This window comes from Rattus norvegicus, chromosome 3 (assembly GCF_021556685.1).
Source record: "Rattus norvegicus strain SHRSP/BbbUtx chromosome 3, alternate assembly SHRSP_T2T, whole genome shotgun sequence".
Taxonomy (NCBI): Eukaryota; Metazoa; Chordata; class Mammalia; order Rodentia; family Muridae; genus Rattus; species Rattus norvegicus.
The window spans coordinates 78926064-78943249 of record NC_141536.1 but is presented as its reverse complement, the minus strand read 5'-3'; the positions used below and the strand labels follow the sequence as shown (position 1 = coordinate 78943249).

The following is a 17186-nucleotide window of genomic DNA, read 5'->3' as shown; positions in this document are numbered from 1 at the left end:
ACCTGCAGTGGTGACTCCCTCTTTACACCCCATTTCACAACTTCAGAAATGAGACAGAGAGGGCGATGGCTTATTTAGAAAGTGGCCTGACTCTGACAGTTCCACTGCATCCTGCAGGGCAGGTACCTTAGTGGGACAGATGCCTGGTGGGACCAGCTAGACATCCAGAGACCAGGCCCAGGGAGAAGGGAAACAGAGCAGGAAGTGCAGGAGGCCAGCCCCTCTTTGCTGCTTCTTCATACCCATTATACACACCTCCATGCTGACACCAAGTAGGCTGCCCCCTGCATGAGACCAGTGTCGCCAACTGTCAGGGACCTTAAGAATAGACTTGTGTCTTCTTCCTTAACTGTGCACCAAAGTACTTAGAAGTAAAGAGGCAGACAGGCAGCTTAGTCAGTTCACAGAAAAATAATAGCTGTGTTCCTGCTGGCCAATCAGCATTTGCCTGTTGACTCATGTGAGACCCAGAAGATCAAGGATGACTTAGCTGGCATGGCAAAACATCCATGTGTGGGGCCTCTGGGCTTCCCCACTGCACTTCTTCCTAAGTCTGAACCCTTTGCAAAATGTAGAGGTTTTATGGAGAAATTATACATAAGAGCCAGTAGGAATCTGTTCTTATCCAGGATCCCTCTACAGAGCACACTCTGTACCGCTTAGCACAGGGCCTGGGTGGAGTGGAGTGAGTGCTCCATGACCCAGCATCCTCCGGCTTAAATGTCTGGTCCCCACGTCCTAAGCAGAGCCATGATGCCAGTTCCAGAGCATACCTCACACACCTCTTTGTGAATCCATCTCGCCCAGCCCTTCAGGGGCCCCAGGTAAAACCTGCACTTTCTTCAGTAGTGACTTTTAGGCCTGTAGCAAAGTCTGTGAGCAAAGGGCCATAAGCTGCTTTTATTGCAGCTGAGAATTTGAAAATAAAATCTCTCTGAATCTATCAGACTTTCCATTTTTTGAGCTAGCAAGATGGCATAGTGGGTACAGGTGCTTGCTGTCAAGGCTAAAGACTCGGGTTCAATTCTCTGGTCCTGTACAGTTACAGGAGAGAAAAACAACTCCCAAACATTGTCCTGACTCCCACGCAAATACCATGGCATGCACGCACGCACACACACACACACACACACACACACACACACACACACACACTAAATAGAGGAGGAGTTGGAGACAGGAGGATTCCTGGGCTCTTTGGACATCCAGTCTAGTCAAACACGTCCTCGACCTATTGAGAGACCTCATCTCAAAAGCAAGGGGGACCTCTGGCCTCCGCACACATGAGCACACATGCATTTACATACAGGGCCATAACCTGATGGAAGGCACAGATAGGTAACAAGTACCATCTAGTTGTCACAGGAGATTCTGCTAAGTGAACACTGCATTGTGCCTTGACACCAAAGTCCACAAAATGAAGGGCTGGCTGCTGCAGGTTGAAAAGGTCAAGGAGCTACTTGATCTAAGGACTGAAAACCAACAAGAATTCAAACTAGCCTATTAACTGCTCCTCTGAGGAGACTGGAAATTTCCCAGCTTCTGCTAATGAGGGCCTAGCCCAGGCCTTAAAACCCAAGCTCTGTGTGCCAGCTTGAGTGGCAGAGTACAGTGAAAGGTGGGACCTGAACTCATGTCTACCTGCTTCTAAACCCGTGGTCAGACTGCTCACTGCTTCTTTTGACTCCTTTAAACCATGTGGCTTTGAGTATGTCCCCAAATACCAGTAACTTGATAACCCAGATCCTGTCTTTCTTCTCACAACAAAAGAAAGCCTGCATCCCTGATGTCCCCTCCAGCATACCGTGGCAAGATGGAGAAGCTTAAATCCTGCTCAATATGAAGGAATGAGAAGGATCTGGGGTGGAACAGGCACAGGTTTACCCTTATTCTGCCATTCTTTTTTTTTTTTTTTTTTTTTTTGGTTCTTTTTTTTCGGAGCTGGGGACCGAACCCAGGGCCTTGCGCTTCCTAGGTAAGCGCTCTACCACTGAGCTAAATCCCCAGCCCCTTATTCTGCCATTCTTTATCCCCCAATCCCACTCATTCACTCATCTAGAGTTTCTGGGGTACTTTAACAAGCTGACAAAATGGAAAGTATCAAATGTTCATCTCAAGAGGGAAGGCTGCTGGGAGGTACAGACTCATAGAATGAGAAGGTGAGTCACCTTACCTAGGTGACAGACGGGTTGCCAGGGCAACCTTGGTCTGTGCTGAAGCTGCCATGTGCTGAGGTGGCCAGCTTGAAGCTCTGTCTAGCCAGCCTCATTGTACTAGGGATGTTGACTGTCCTCACCAGAGAGATGGCAGAGGAGAGAAGGATGCTCCCAGGTTACCCCTCCACTCAGCCTCCCGGGGCATCTCTAGGGGAGCAACAGTTATGCACCTTCGTTTCCTCACCTAGGAGGCAAGGCTGAGCAATGTACACCCCAGATGGTTGGGAAATGGTAACGAGGCAGAAAGCATGGATCCCTTTGCACCACAAATCCCCCAGGGCACATAATAGAGTCTAACTATGGGGTCCACACAGCTGCAAGAGGGAAGGGAAAATCCCTCAGGGGCAGGAGCACCCTCACTTCCCAGTCCTTTCCAGGTGCCTGTCCAAGTCTCTCAGCTTCAGCTGCCTGGACGTGTATGGACTGGACCATAAACCCTGTGCAGTGTGGCTCCCAGGGTCTCCTTCAATCCGAGCTCATTTCATATCTGCGTAGCAGGTCCTGTAATAGGTGAAACACTTGTAACTGCTGTACATTTTCAGAACATGTGAAACTGCCATAAAAGCCAGGCCTTGAACTCCATTCCTTTTGTTCTCCACACTTGGCTATGTATATTGTTGGCAGCTTCCGCCTCAGATGGAGCCCTTGCTGTGGGCAAGGAAGATGTCTCGCCAGCCTCCGTGGCCCTTCCTTGCTTTGTACCTAACTATAAATACCCGTGAGGCTCTGGTGTAGCTGGGTTTCCAGCCTTTGGACAAGTCATGTACATCTCGGAGGAGACTGCTTCCTTCACCAGTGACCAGCTTCCTTTCTGAAAGGCAGTTGTTGTAAGGCATAGAATCACTGACAGACGGAGAGTGGGAAGAGCTTTTCTCTCTTAGATAGGAGGAAAGAAGTCATGGCCAAATCCATCGCAAAGCCGCTATTTAATTTTCTAAGGGCTAGAAAAGGCCATTTGATATTTGCTTCCAAAGAAATCTCACACGGAAGGTATCTAAGTGGATAAATATCTTGCTTCTCAAGCATAAGGACCTGAGTTCTAATCCCCAGGACCCGTGTAAAAGCTGGGTAGCCATGGCTGCCATCTATGATAGCAGATTTCCCGGGCAAGCAGAGTTGCACTAGCCAAAACCTGGGAGCCCCAGGTTCTGCAAGACAGAACAATTGAGAAGACACCTGATATCAATTTTGGGCAACACACGTGTACGCACCTGTACACAGACGTCTACACACATGGCAACACATATCACACACGTATGTATGCAAAGATCTGACTTCCACAACATGCTGTGGCATACACACTCTCACATACACATCATACACAAACACATGTGTACATGTATGTGTACACACACACACACACAAGTAAAATAAGGTTTTAGAAATTGTGCATGCTACCTGCCTGCAGACAGCCCCAGAAGACTGTGGTTGATCATTTGGTCTGATACTTAGGACATGGAGCCTCTTCCCCTGGGCCCAGTGCCTGGAACTCAAGGCCTGGTGGACTCATTGATGACTGGGCAGAGGACAATGCAAATGTCTTTTTTCTGGGAATAAATGCTACACAAGAGAACTGACAGCATGAAGCCTGCAGCAGACAGGTCATGGGCTTCCTCCCAGGGGATCCTCTCAGCACACAGGGAGAAGGTTCTTGAGCCATGTTAATAATATGAGGTTACTCTCACTAGAATTAACTGGAGAAACCCAGGTCTCCCAAATAGCCAAGAGCTTAGGGGCCATCTCTGAAGCCCTGGCCTGCAGCTCTGCCCTCCCTTATCAGCTCTGGTTCCTGGAGAACAAATGTCCCTGACTTGAATCTCCGTGACTGGCCAATCACTAACCTGGAGGCAAGAAGAGAGACAGAGTGGCCTATGTGTTTCCCTGTGCATTCTGCAATTCCAGACCTCACATGCGAGAGCCCTGCTGAGGACAGACAGATGGAGTGGACAAGAGGATGGAGATACCCGAGGGAAGCTCTCAGGTTCCCCGGGTGAGCAGTTCTCATCCAGCATCTCAAGATGCTCCCTGGAGAGGCGGCAGCCTTTTCTGCTGAGGTGCTGGGGTGGAAAGTCCACTCACATGGAGCTAATGCCCATCTCATGCTGTACCCAAAGACCGACACAAAACAGACCAAAGACCTACTCTAAGGGTCTCAATAGTAATAGAAGTAAATGGAAATCCAGGACGTGGGTGCCATCAATGTAGATGTGACACCAAAAATAGGTGACAAAGAGGGAAAATGGTAAACTAGATTTGTCAAAATGAAAACCTTTCATTTATTGAAAGACAGCATCCACTTGAGAGGCAAAGGCAGCCCACAGGAAGGGAGGCTTTGTGATCCTTATAAACCATCTGTGTGATAAGAGATTATTATCCAAATGCCTAAAGATTCTTCTAAGGGCTTTGAGTATGGACCAATGGCAGGGCACAGGCCTGGGACACCAGGTTCAATCCCTGCCAGCACAAATAATAAATCCTTCCACTTACCAACAAAACATTCAAACAAATGGATTCAAAACTTGGAGAAGGATCTGGAATAGGTATTTCTCCTGAAAAGTTACACAGATGGCCAAGAACGGATTCGAACAAATTGAAATGAAATTAGGGAAATGTATAGAGACAGAAAGCGGAAGGAAGCAGCCTGGGGAGAGATGATGTAAGCTTTTGTTGAACAGGTAGAGACTCTATTTAAAATGGTGGGAAAGTTCTGGAAACAGAGGAGATGGTTATACAACATTTTGGGTATATTTAATGTCACTGAATGGTACACTTAAAGATGGTTAAAATAATTAACTTTTCTGCTATGTATAATTTGGTGTGCTACATGTAATAAAGCTATATATTATATGTGCGTGCATGCACACATATGTGGAAGTGTCTTTTGCTGTAGCTCAGGCTGTCCTGGAACTCACCAGGTAGCCCAGGTTGTCCTAGAACTTACTCGCACAGGATCTATAAAGTGGGGACAGGTTTCCTACCACACGGTCGTTTGATGGAACTCAGGAAGGTCCTTGATGTAGTCCAGGCTAGCCTCATTCTCACAGCAAGCCTCATGCCGCACCCCATCGCGTGCTGGGTTTACAGGCCTGAGGCCACACTCAGACTTATGTCATGTCTGTACATTTTACTCCCATGAAGAAAACAAACACTGTCTCCCCCTCAGTTAAAGTTTACGAAATTGTTTTTGGAGCTCACACCAAGCAGCACAACACTCATCAAGGGGCTGGCCTTTACAGGCCCCTCAGCAACCTCCAGGGGTCCCCTAAGCCCCAAGCCTTTGTGGAAATGAAAGTCCTCACAGCTGGCCCCTGCCAGTCCTCGGGCTCCAACTCCCTACAACCATCATGCTGCATTCAGACCTTTGCTCACCCAAACCCTTGATTCAGGCAGCTTCCTGATGACAGAGGCCCATTTCCTGCCCCTTCTGCTGACTGACAGGGTCAGCCTCTGAGGACTGGTTCAGGTGTCCTTGGGAATCCCAGACCACTGCCACCTCTCTTGGGATTTCCCATGTAGCTCATCCAAGTGAGGCTGGACTATGAGTTGGGAAACCTCTCACTCACAGTCAGACCCTGGGATATGCCTGGCTGGGGTGTTGTACACAGGATCTGCTGATAGAAGAACCTTCCCAGGGCAGTGCCCACAGCCTCGTGCAAGTCTATTCCCTCTTTAGTGAGGGAGAAGGGAGCTCTGCTCTGTTTCTATCTGCATTCTCCCCCAAGTGCCTGGCAGTCTGGAGTAGTGGAAGCCACCCTTGAGTGCTGACATTACCAGGCGAGAGGTATGAGTCTGTGAGTGTATAAGTGTGTGTGTGTGTGTGTGTGTGTGTGTGTGTGTGTGTGCGTGTATGCCTGTTCATCTAGGACATACCCATGAAGATGCTGTGGCCACACAAGGAACAGAAGGAATGGTGCTGGGAGAAAGCCTAGGCCTTAGTAGGTACCCAAGTAGGAACCAGGAACAACAGAGTGGGTGGGAACAGAGTATTGCCCCTTGCTTGGGAGTCTCAGGATCCCGGGGAGGAGAGATGGATGGACAGGTTCGACTGGCTCTGAGTGGACCTACAGACAGGCAGTAGGAAGGAACAAAAGTCCCGGGATGTGGCTGGAGGCAGAAGCTAGAGCTAACTGCAGGCAAGGTCTGAGGAGATTCAGGAGGGGCAAGCAACCACCTGATTAGAGCCAGGCCTGGCAGGCACAGCAGCTGGACACCAGGCCTGTGGCCTTGGAGATGAACTTAAAGGGGAACAGTTGGGGATAGATGGATCTCCTCCAAACTGCTGCAATTCTGCAAAACAAATGGTTGTCTACCCACGACCTCCCTGCTCCTGAGCCACAGGCTCCTTGCAGAGTGAAATCCTTTTCCAGAAGGGTGAAAGAGGTCCGTACTGTGGGCTGCCACCCATCTCCACAGAGGAAGGAAAGAGGAGCCAACAGGAAGGAGAAGAAATGGAAATGTTCACTCCCGTTTTCCTATCAGGCATCCAACTGCAAACACCAATTGTGCACCTACTGTGTATCCCAAGCCTTGTTTTAGGGTCTAGAGACATGATCTGGAGCAACACAGACAGAGCCTCACACAGCCCTCCTCTGTCTCTCAGAGGAAGAAAGACGCTTTGGTCAGTTCTTCTGACTGTTCCCATCTTGCCCAGCGCTTCAGAACATAATCCCCACTCCAGCTCCTAGGTACCTGGGCCATGCTGTTCGCTCCAGGCATGGGTGAAGAAGCATGCCTGAGGTCCAAGTCAGGCCTGGAACACTACCCTACCCAAGTGCCAAAACCCAGTCTTGATCAGGTACCCCAGACATGATAGAAAGACCTCTCTGGGAGCCATGTTTGAAATAGACCCTGTCCTTTGTCTCTATGCCATCTGGAATAGCCTTGGAAAGATTTTAAAGTATATGGGGTTCATCCTAGAAAAGAATGCTTTGTCTTGGGGCTGTCAAGAACTTCTTTGTCCCTTCCTAGCTGCCCCAGCCTGTACATGTTCCTTACTGTCTACCGGGCCTCTGGCAGGTGTACCACTCTCATGGCATCACAAAGGGGTTGCAATGAAATAGAACACAAGAAGCCTTCAGTACTTCCTGTAGAAGGAAAAATTAGGGCAAACACCAGGGAAGGCCTGCTAAACTCTCCCCTGCAGCAGGTGGTCCAACCTTCTCCTTCTGTAAGTACAATGCAGTGGACAGAGAGGAAGGCTCTTGAAGTCTTTAAAGGTTGCTTGGCTCCAAGACCTGGACCAAGGCTTCCATTGCAAAACCATCGGATTCCATGAAAGAGTTTCAGACATGGCGGCTTGTGTCACAGAGATGTGCATACACTTGTCCTGTCTGTCATGGGGCCAAGACCAATGACTCACTGAGCCGTGCTGTGAGTAGGGGCGTCTGAATGGCGGGGCCACAGACAGGACCAGGGAAACTTCTAGATGTCAGGGAGGCTCACATATCCTGGAGGGACCTCAAAGTTCCCATTCCTCTCCTAAAATCCGTTCAGAGTCTGCAGTGGTGTAGTTAGTGCTTCCCTAGCATGTGTGAGACTGAGTTTGATCTCCAACACAGCAATAATAATAAGCAAATGACACCCCATTAACACTTTGCCACTATCGCCACCTGTAATACTCTAGCTCCCTCAAAGATGTGAGTGTGTGGGGGGTGGGGACTCAGGACTTACTCTCCATTCTCCCAAGTCTTCCTCCTCCTCCTCCTCCCCTCCCTCTTAGTCAGCAAGTCCTAAATAGCCACATCCAACAAATGAAGTCCCTAAGTGCCACTAGAGAGTGTGTGCTAAAGGTCAGGGTCAATTCCACTGCAATGTCAGCACCTGCACCCAGATCTCTTGCTCTGCAATGAGGGGGAAGAGGAGAGTTGGCAAAGGTCTTCAAACTCCTTAGTTCCCGTCCCTTACTGGAGAAGGGAGCCCAGGTAGGCTAGGGCGGTGGCTTCAGACTACTGTATACCCGGGCACTAGGGTGGTGGCTTCAGACTAGCTGTCCACCCAGGCGCATCTTTGCCCTTGCAGTTTGTGAGCCAGCCTGGGGGAGGCTTTGCCCGCCCAGCACTGGTGCCAGGGAAGAGGAACTGGAGGTTGCTCCTCTCCCTCTGGACCTGAAAGCAGAGGCAGGGTCCAGCACATCTCGGGCCTCCCAGGGCCTGGCTCAGTGACAGACAGTTTGAGGAGTCATAAGTAAGTGGAATCAGGCATCCTAGGCCTGATGATCCTAGTCTGTGAAACAGGACATTGGCACAGGAGAAGACTGCTATTTCTTCCAAAATCGAGCAGGACCCAATAGGGATACCAGGATCGGCTTAAGTCTGTATTCGGAAACAATGGTTCCTGGGGTCACCAAGGTCCCCAGCACTGGGAGGCAGTCACTGTGAGAGAGGCAGAGGTGGGTCATTGGCCTCAGGGTACTCATGCAATGTGGTTCCCATAGCTCCATATATGAAGAGAAGGCAATCCAACCAGATTGTTCCCAAATCCCAGTGCCTCTCCACCTACCAGTAAGAGGTATTCTTGCCCTCCCTATAACCTGCGCTTGGGGGCCCCTTATCTCCTGGTTCCCTGCTCATCTACTAAAAGGAGTCTGAAAAATACATCAGGATGTTGCTAGGATAGCTTGTCTTAAAGTGAGCCATGCAAGGCAAAATGAACATCCAAGTATCCAGCGAATGGGATATAAGTCTCACGACACTGCAGGTGGGCTGGACGGACCCAATCTGGGACTCCAGGGCTTGCTGGAGACCTGCCACCTGGAGACTGCTAGTCTGTGAGTCAGCCTCAGGGAAGCTGCAATAGACAGCCAGAAGGAGGGCGGCTTGGAGCCAGAGACACACAGCCAGCCACTTAGCCTGCCTTAGGCACAAACCTCTGAAGGGGAAGCTTAGTTGTACATGGGTTAGGAGGGGCTTTTAGAGCCACACACAGGCACTCATCCTTGCACACACCCAAGTACACAAGTTCCCTTGCAGGGGTGACAACATGGTTGGGGTCACATACAGTTTTCACACAGGAGTGCACAGACATTAATACACACAGTTATAGCCCAACTCACTCAACAGTAGGAGGAGGACCCAGTAACTATGGGTAGGAGGCATGCTAGCTAACATTCACACACACATACACACACACACACACACACACACACACACACACACACACACACACACAGGCGGGTGGAGGGGGGAAAGCTACGGGTTGTGGCAGACTTTCAAATGCACCCAACCTTCTGAATGAAACACCAATTCTTCATTCAGCCTTAGAGTCAATCTCCAGGACATATACCAGAAGGGATTAGGCTCTCGCCACAGAAGGCCCACATTCCCTTGGTTCACCAAGCCCTTATTGCCTTGGTAGGCAACTGCTAAGTACAGGGATGGGGAACATAAATGGAACATTAGATTAGGGAGGGCTGTGCTGGGAGCCTCCAGAATTCTTGCGTCCTTGGCTTGAGCCTGGTGCCATGTGAGCACCAAAGAACAGTGATTTACCTTTATATTTAAACCCCAACGAGGAGCCCAGACCCTTCATCCAGCCCTACCTTCTAGGGCTGTCGGGACTGCTGATCTCATTCAAGACAGGTTTCTGCTTCCAGGAAAGACTTTTCTGCCCTCTCTATCTATCTGGACTCCTCCGAGAAAAAAACACGTGGGGGTAGGAAAGTAAAGGAGGGAGTCCCCCGCAGATCCCCTCAGACAATCTTTGCATAGTCTACAGATCTCTTTTTCTGTGTTAAATTGGAAGCCAGGAGCAGAGAGGACTTTCTCTAAGGCCATGCAGGAGAACAGTTTGCACACGTACTCAAACCCTCCTTGGACTCCAGGCCCTTCTGGATCACGATCTTGATCTCGGTAGCACAGAGTCCCAGCCCCACCTTCTAAAAAGTGCACGGTCTCCTCATTCAGGAAGAGCTTCTTCCCCCACCAAGAGAATCGGCTTTGCGGAACCAATGTGCGGCGGGCGCGCAGCGGATTCCCTCTTTATTCCCGGACCTTCGCTAGAAACCTGGGTTCCCTAGCACAAGCACTGCCTCAAGGACAGGTAGGTACCTTGTCAGGCAGTGCAATCCTCACCCTTAAGGCTCCTACTTCTCCAGAAGTACTTTGGGTGCGACCCGACGGCTTGCCTCTTAAAGAGAAACTAAAGCGAAGGCTGTCCCGGTGGCTATATCACCCCTGCGCTTCCTTGCTCCTCTGATCAACCTTTTGCAAACATCTGAGCCGCCGGGTTTAACTAATTTCCCTTCCCTCTCTCTTACTTGGTACTGAAGGTTGGGAGTGAGTGTGAGGAAGAAAAGTTACAGAATGTGCTGGGAACAGAGTGGAAGAGTTCAATGCGATTGGGAGCACCGTCCTGAAGGCTCAGAAGGCATCTGAACCCGTCTTAATTTTTGTAGCCTTTCTGGGAAGACTGGCTTCCTAGGTCCCAGTGGCTCAAAGGTTGCCCGCCTCAGGCTACTCCACACCTCTAAAAGATTAACCAACACAAGCACCTTTAATGGAGATGGGGGTGTCACTCATTCACACAATTATAGCAGAGAAGTGCGATCCCTGGGGCCATTGGTAACCGGTATCAGAGAAGAAACCCTGGTTAAGGGCTGCTGGATCTCCTCGCTGACTCTCACTTGTCAAATGGTGCCGAGCTGGTGGCTCTTAGCGCTTAAACAAGGGGTCACCGTTGATTTCCACTCTGACTTCGTTAGAGAGAATCATCACCTAGTTGTAGCCAGGATCCAAGCACTGGTATGGTTTCCTAATCAGATGACCATCCCAGACTCCTTGGTGAGGGGACTGCACAATCTCAAGCTATACCTAGAGTGGTCCGCGAGTTGTCAGTGAGCGCGCAAGTGGCACCTAGAAGCCAACACCAGACCGGAGGTTCCCCACAAGCCTGTGACAAGCGCTTAAGTTCTTAGGCTTCCTGAGCAAGAAGGATTCCAGACTAAGGACTCAGGAGTACCAGTACCTACCTTCCTACTCACCCAATCTGTTTATTAGTGCTCGCCACTGTTAGCGCAACCAACTCGTGCCTTAATCCCAGGCCGGCGGGAGGTTCGGGAAATTAGCGCTTCCATACTGTCCCTGCCTCCTGCCTCGGGCACTAAGGTTGCGGGAGCATCCGCAGACAACAGACAACCCGGTTCAAACGCACCGGCCGCCAACCTCTCCTCCCTCCCAGCTGCTACGGAGGTTTTCCATTTCAGCCACTAAAACAACGCCACTTGCGCGCAGCGCTCCCAGAAAAAACCCGCCCTCGAACCGAATCAAGGCACTCTCCAGAAAAGTCGTCTTTCTGTCGCTGGAAACCAAAGCCCTATGGGACCTTAGCAAGATTTAATGCAGAGTGTCAGAATTTGTTTTCCTCCGCGTCTGGAACCTCAAGGGCAACTGAAGGCTTTGATGGCTCCCGGATAGATAGCCCAGGAAGGTTCTAGACTTAGCTGGTTATAGCCTCGTTTTATGGTCAGTGCTATGCAAACGCTAGAGAATTAAAAGGTCACCCTTGACATACTGCTATGAGAAACGTGATGGGGTCCCCCGGTGCTTCTAATTTTTTCTTGAAAATTTCTTTATTCACACACACACACACACACACACACACACACACACACACACACACACAAAGGCTTTTTCCCCTCGAAAGTTTTCGTGAGCATATTCAACACCTAGAGGGCCATGGTTGAGCAAGTTCCTATCCGTTTTCCAGACTTTTCCACTTAAGACTTTGAACCTCACTAAGTGTGAATTAAAGAAAAATGTATGCCGAATCCATTGATTTCAAAATAACATTAGACTTTTAATACAAGCCTTCTGTTTTTCTAGTTAAGAACGTGTCTTTAGGCCTGGGTTGTTGGAGCAGGCTGGGGGCTATGGAAATTAACAAGTAAAAAATTAAAAGCTATTCTTTTCTTGCATTCCCTCTAAAACTGGCGGGGAATCTCGGCCTTCATGAAGAGACTTAATCCTCTCTCAAAGGCCGGGAGGATTGATTTAGGCCGCTCTCCTTGTCCTCCTACGCCCCCGTTCTCCATCTTTAGGGGTAGGAGGATTTACAAAAGATCCTTATTTCTTGACTAAATCAAATAAGAGTCATCGTTTGTGAGTAGTGTCTGTTCTGGGTAGTTGGTGGGGGAAGAGAAATACCTCTAGAGTTTAACATTTCGTTTAATTCGGAAAATCAGAACATCCCCCTCTGCGGCGCCATGCGGGCTCGAGTCAGGCCCTAGCGCTCTGAGACCGGGGCGCCCAGAGCGCTGCATTCCGGATGAGCTGTTGGAGGTCCCAAATTGCGCTCAACGAAAACCTGCGTGCATCGAATCGAAAGCGAAAGGGGAGGTGGTAGGGCTGTGCCCAGCTGAGCCGCAACCTCAGAGGTACCCGTAAGACTGCAAGAGGAGGATTGCGGAGCCTAAAGCCCTGAGCCCTGGTTTTTCCTAGCACCGCCGGTCTTTACCCAGTGAGCAGTTCCCGAGGCGCTCACCCGCCGCGTTGAGAGCAGACCAGAAATTCAGAAAGCTGAAAAACCGTAGGGAGCCTGGCGGGGTCTAGATCGCAGTGGGTGAGGGCTTCTCCGTTGAGCCCTTTCATAAAAACGCATTATGGCTCTACGTTCGCTTTGCTCTTTGACTAAATAAAGGTGGGGCACCTGAGGTTCGGGATCCTATAAGGATGCCTGAAGCCAGGAGAAACCCTCCCTTACCTCCAATTCAGGAGTCTCCAAAAACTCTGGCCTGGCCTGCACTCTCTCAGCTGAGCCTTAGGGCAGCCCCCAGGCCTGCACTTTCCTCCCAAGGGACCTCAGAGTTTTTCTGGGGCTGAGGTTTCCGAGGCTCCCCACCACTTGGAACTGCTTTGGGGTCCGGACTCAGAGCCGGCAGAAGATCCAGAGCCGCCGAGGCCAGGCCTATCCCTACGTCCATCTCTACCTCAGGGCTTTGCCAAGCTCCTGGGAACATCTCAGGATTTTTGCTGGAGCCCGTGTTCTCCCGGCTTTGAGTAGCCACCCTTATAACGGTGCCCGAGAATTGTCAATTCTCAACTGCCCTGCTTGTTTCCCAGCCTGCTTGTAGGTTAGTGCTCTCACTCCATAGACCTCCCTGCTACTTCCTAACGGGCCAGACTCTTGACTCTGCTTCTCTTGGACTCAGTGTGCCTCATCCTAGAGGATGTGATCTCTCCTTCAGTACAGAGACAGCCATCTCAGAGAGGGGACAGGAACAGGGATTTGGCCTTGGTTGGCTGTTTCCTGTAGCACTGACTCTACTCCAGGCAGCATCCAGCTTCATTTTTGGTAGGTTCCAGGCTGACTTTCCTCCCAACCTGCCCTCTAGGACTCTGGCCCCGCCAGGGCAGGAGCTGGCCTCGTCTTCAGAATTGGAGGTTCCCAGCAACGTGAGATCGAAGAAGTGGGTAGGAGGACGCTGCATGGGGGAGGGGGCCGGCATTTACGACGTCTCCTTTACTAGCCTGGTATCAATGAGGAAATAGGAATTTAGTAGAGTTACTCATACCGGGGTCACTCTGTGGGTTAGGGGCAGTTCCAGGTCAAGGAGCTGCTCCTTTCCTTGGCCTTGTATCCTGAATGTTCCCATAGGTCAGTCACAGGCCTAGCCTTCTTTCTGACTCCAGGGAGACCCTAAGACATTTTTCTCACCAAGGTCTTGCGAGTAGTTTGACTGTTTTGTTTTGTTTTTTGTTATTGTTTTTTGACTAGTATCGCAGCCTCCTCTGAGGTCATGCTAATGGATTTTTTTTAACTATGAAAATACAGTGCAGGGGGAAGAAATCAACTGACCACCCTGACCCCTCCACATGGCATACTTCTGTAGGTCTTGGAGCCTGCCATCTGCTCTCACCTGGTAGTCACAAGTGACAAGGCCTGGGTTCCGGAGCTGGGCCTGGAAGGAGTGCCTGTGTAGAGTGATCCCATTCCAGCCAGAGGTGGAGAGGAAGGGTCACCAGATCTTTCTAGATCTGCTTTTAGCTCTGTCCTGTCAGTTTGAGGGCTTATACTTTCTAAAGCCACATGAATGTATGCATTTGGTACGTGACCATGCTAGCCAATAAAGGTGTGTGTGTGTGTGTGTGTGTGTGTGTGTGTGTGTGTGTGTGTAGAATTCAAGTTTAGGTTAAAGGCAGATTATGTCTACAGTCCTGCAAACGTGTTCCAGCCCCATCTGTGATTAAGTTCAATATGAAGGAGTGTATATAAGCGCGCACACTAAACCTGGGTTGTGTCCCCGGGGTTATTCTAGCCATCAAGGTCTCTACCACGTCTCACCTGTGTCCCCAGGCTTAGTGTCTCTATATCCCACCTGGAGTGGGACAACCAGAGTCATTGCTCTGTCAAGAACTGGCCCACCTCACTAGGGCCCAGCCTAAAGACAAAGGCCTTGGGGAGAAGGTCTTTCTCCCTTCTTGGAGTTTTGGCTTGTTCCTTAACTCTGATGCTACAGGAAGAAAGAAAGTTTAGGCGCTAGAATGGCTTTGGTTTCCTAACTCATTTGATCAGCTGTCGCATCCACTATGGTAGCTGAGCACTGAGGACTCAGGCCTGAACCCTGCAGCTACATCAAGGGGGCTTGGAGGTCATTTAGGCCATCTCGATCAGGTTCCTTGTGGGCCCGAACCAGGAGCCAGTTTTTTCCTTCTGCTCACAGTCCTGTGCTGACTGTATCTCAGAATCACTGCTTTCCCACCCGTTGAGTACTAAACCGTGCTTTCCCGATGCCAGCTACTTCTAGACATCGCAGAAGGACTGGCCACGGTCGCCTATGCAGTCCGCGCTCCTGGCCAGGACTCGGGTTTTCTGAGGTGCCTGGTTCTCCCGGACACAGACCGGCAAGAGCTTCGCGACACGCTGCGTTGTCGGCGATTCTAGTGCAGAGCCCGGAGATTGCGCTCAGGACTCCCCGACGCGCTCCGCACCTGCAGCTTCTTACCTGCGGTGCACGGAGCCTGCCAGGCCGGAGAGCGAAACCTTGGCGGCCCCGGAGCCGCGCGCCGCGTGCCGCGGGAGAAGCTTCTAGTACCCGCCCGCCGGGAACCCGGACGAAGCATCCGCTTCAAGTCCGGCCCCGCGGGGTAGCGCAAAGCGAGAAGTTTGGATGAACGGAGGAAAAACCCGGGAAGTCACGGTGTTCTGTGCCCGGGCCGGGGCTGGGGAAGCAGCAGGACGCAGGGACGCCCTCGAATCGCTCGGTCCTCTCGGCAGACCCGGAGTTCCCCCAGCCTCCCGCCAGCCCAGAGGGTTTTGGGGTTAGCGAAGCCGCGAACCGCGGAGTCCCCGGGCCCGGTGTCCCGCACGTGCACTCACCGTAGCAGGGGACCTGCAAGGCCGCGTTGTGGCCGCCGCTGCCCTCCTGGAGCTTGAGGCTGCCGTCCGGGGGCGTTTTGCAGGCGCCCCTCTGCAAGTAGAGATGCGCAGGCGGCGCGGGCGGAGCGGGCGGCGGCTGCGGGGTGGGCGGCTGCGGCTGGAACTTGTTAAAGGATCCCCGCGCCCCAGCGTTGCTTTCCAGCGGTGCGGCCAGGTCCTGCTGCCCCGCGCCGTAGCGGGCCCGGCCCTTGGCGTCCCCGAATCCCTGTCCTTTGGCCGCGGCCGACAGAAAAGTTGTACCGAACTTGTCGCCTCCTGGGAATCCCCTAAAAGGCGACGAACCTTCCCGGCTCTGCGACACCGGGCTGTAGTAGGCGTCCATGGCAGTGGCCGGCGACTCGCAGTAAGAGACGCAAGTCTCAGCGTTCATGCCTGGCCTGCGCGGGTGACGGGGCGGGGGCGCCGGCGAGGGCGCGAGGACGCCACCGCGCGCCTTGGCTGGGAGTTGGGGAGGCAAGGAGGCGGTGGCAGTGCTCTGCGCCCGGCCTGCCTGTTCTCTCTCTCTCTCTCTCTCTCTCTCTCTCTCTCTCTCTCTCTCTCTCTCTCTCTCTCTCTCTCAGAGAAAAACTCTCTTCCCTTTCTCTGTTTCCTTTGCTTGCCTCTTCTCTTTCTCCTCCCCCTTCACTCCCCACAGCTGGCCCAGAGAAAACCAAGAGCTTCGTAAAATGATTCGGATGCTTCGGAAAGTTCACCAGATCTCCCAAACCCTCTTAAGGTTTTGAAGCAGAAAAAAAAAAAAGTGATTTTTTTTCTTGACTTGCTCCTTCCTGCTCCCCCTTCTCCCTCCCCTCCTCTTCCAGCGCTCCTTCCTCCCTCCCCGGCCCCTCCTTTCCTCTCACTAGAGATGCCACTCACAGGCTAGAGGCGATTCGACCCGGAGAAGCCTCGGGGCCTTTTGGATTTTAGGCTAGACTGCAGCCATCCCTTGGCTTCTGAAGCTGGGCTGCAAATTGACGCACGGTTTCAGCTAGGGTCTAGGGTATGAGAGAATGTAAATTTTATGGACAGGTTAAAGAACTGTAAGAGGTTTTGACTTTCGGAGTCAGATGGGCCGCTGGCCTAGCGAATCCTTTGAATGCTTCTTGGTGAACTTGGCAGAGCAGCCCGGGGCCTGTCTGCCAGGACCTTTGCTGGGGTTTTCAATCCCGCCTCTCCGTTCCCGATTCTTCCCAGTAATTCACACACAACAGATTTCAAAATGATCCGGACTCACCACTTAGGCGCCTTAACTATTTCCTCACCCTGTAAGGACTCTGGGCTCGGGTGCAGTGAGATATGCTGTGGTTTAGTCACTGGAGGGACCTAGACTGGCCTGGTTTCAAGTTCTGGAGCCATGCAGGTAGGAGGCTCCCTTACTCAGGCCAAGATCTCTGGCCTCTGGCATGGCTGCCCCGCCCCTCAAAGTTAGGTTGAGAACCGAGCCTTTAGAGACATCCTTCCTGCCCATCCTGGCTGGACAACTAGCTCTGTCACCTGCTGAGGAAGTCAGGCTCTCTGTCTTCACCAAGCCCACCCACTCATGCCCCATTGTAAAAATAAAAGGCTCAAATTTTGTTGATTTTGAAATAAGGTCTCACTGGTTAGCTCAGGCTAGCCTGG

At 51.5% G+C, this 17186-nt stretch overlaps 1 protein-coding gene across 1 annotated transcript in view; it reads right to left on the bottom strand.

Annotated features, from left to right (window-relative positions):
• The window catches only part of Alx4 (ALX homeobox 4), a 36468-nt gene extending 20338 nt beyond the window's left edge, over window positions 1–16130 (bottom strand). The window contains 1 exon segment of the mRNA NM_001106553.2: window positions 15528–16130. Within this exon segment, the coding sequence (NP_001100023.1) occupies window positions 15528–15957 (430 nt within the window). The 5' untranslated portion in view covers window positions 15958–16130.
• Between the last annotated feature and the right edge of the window lie 1056 nt (window positions 16131–17186).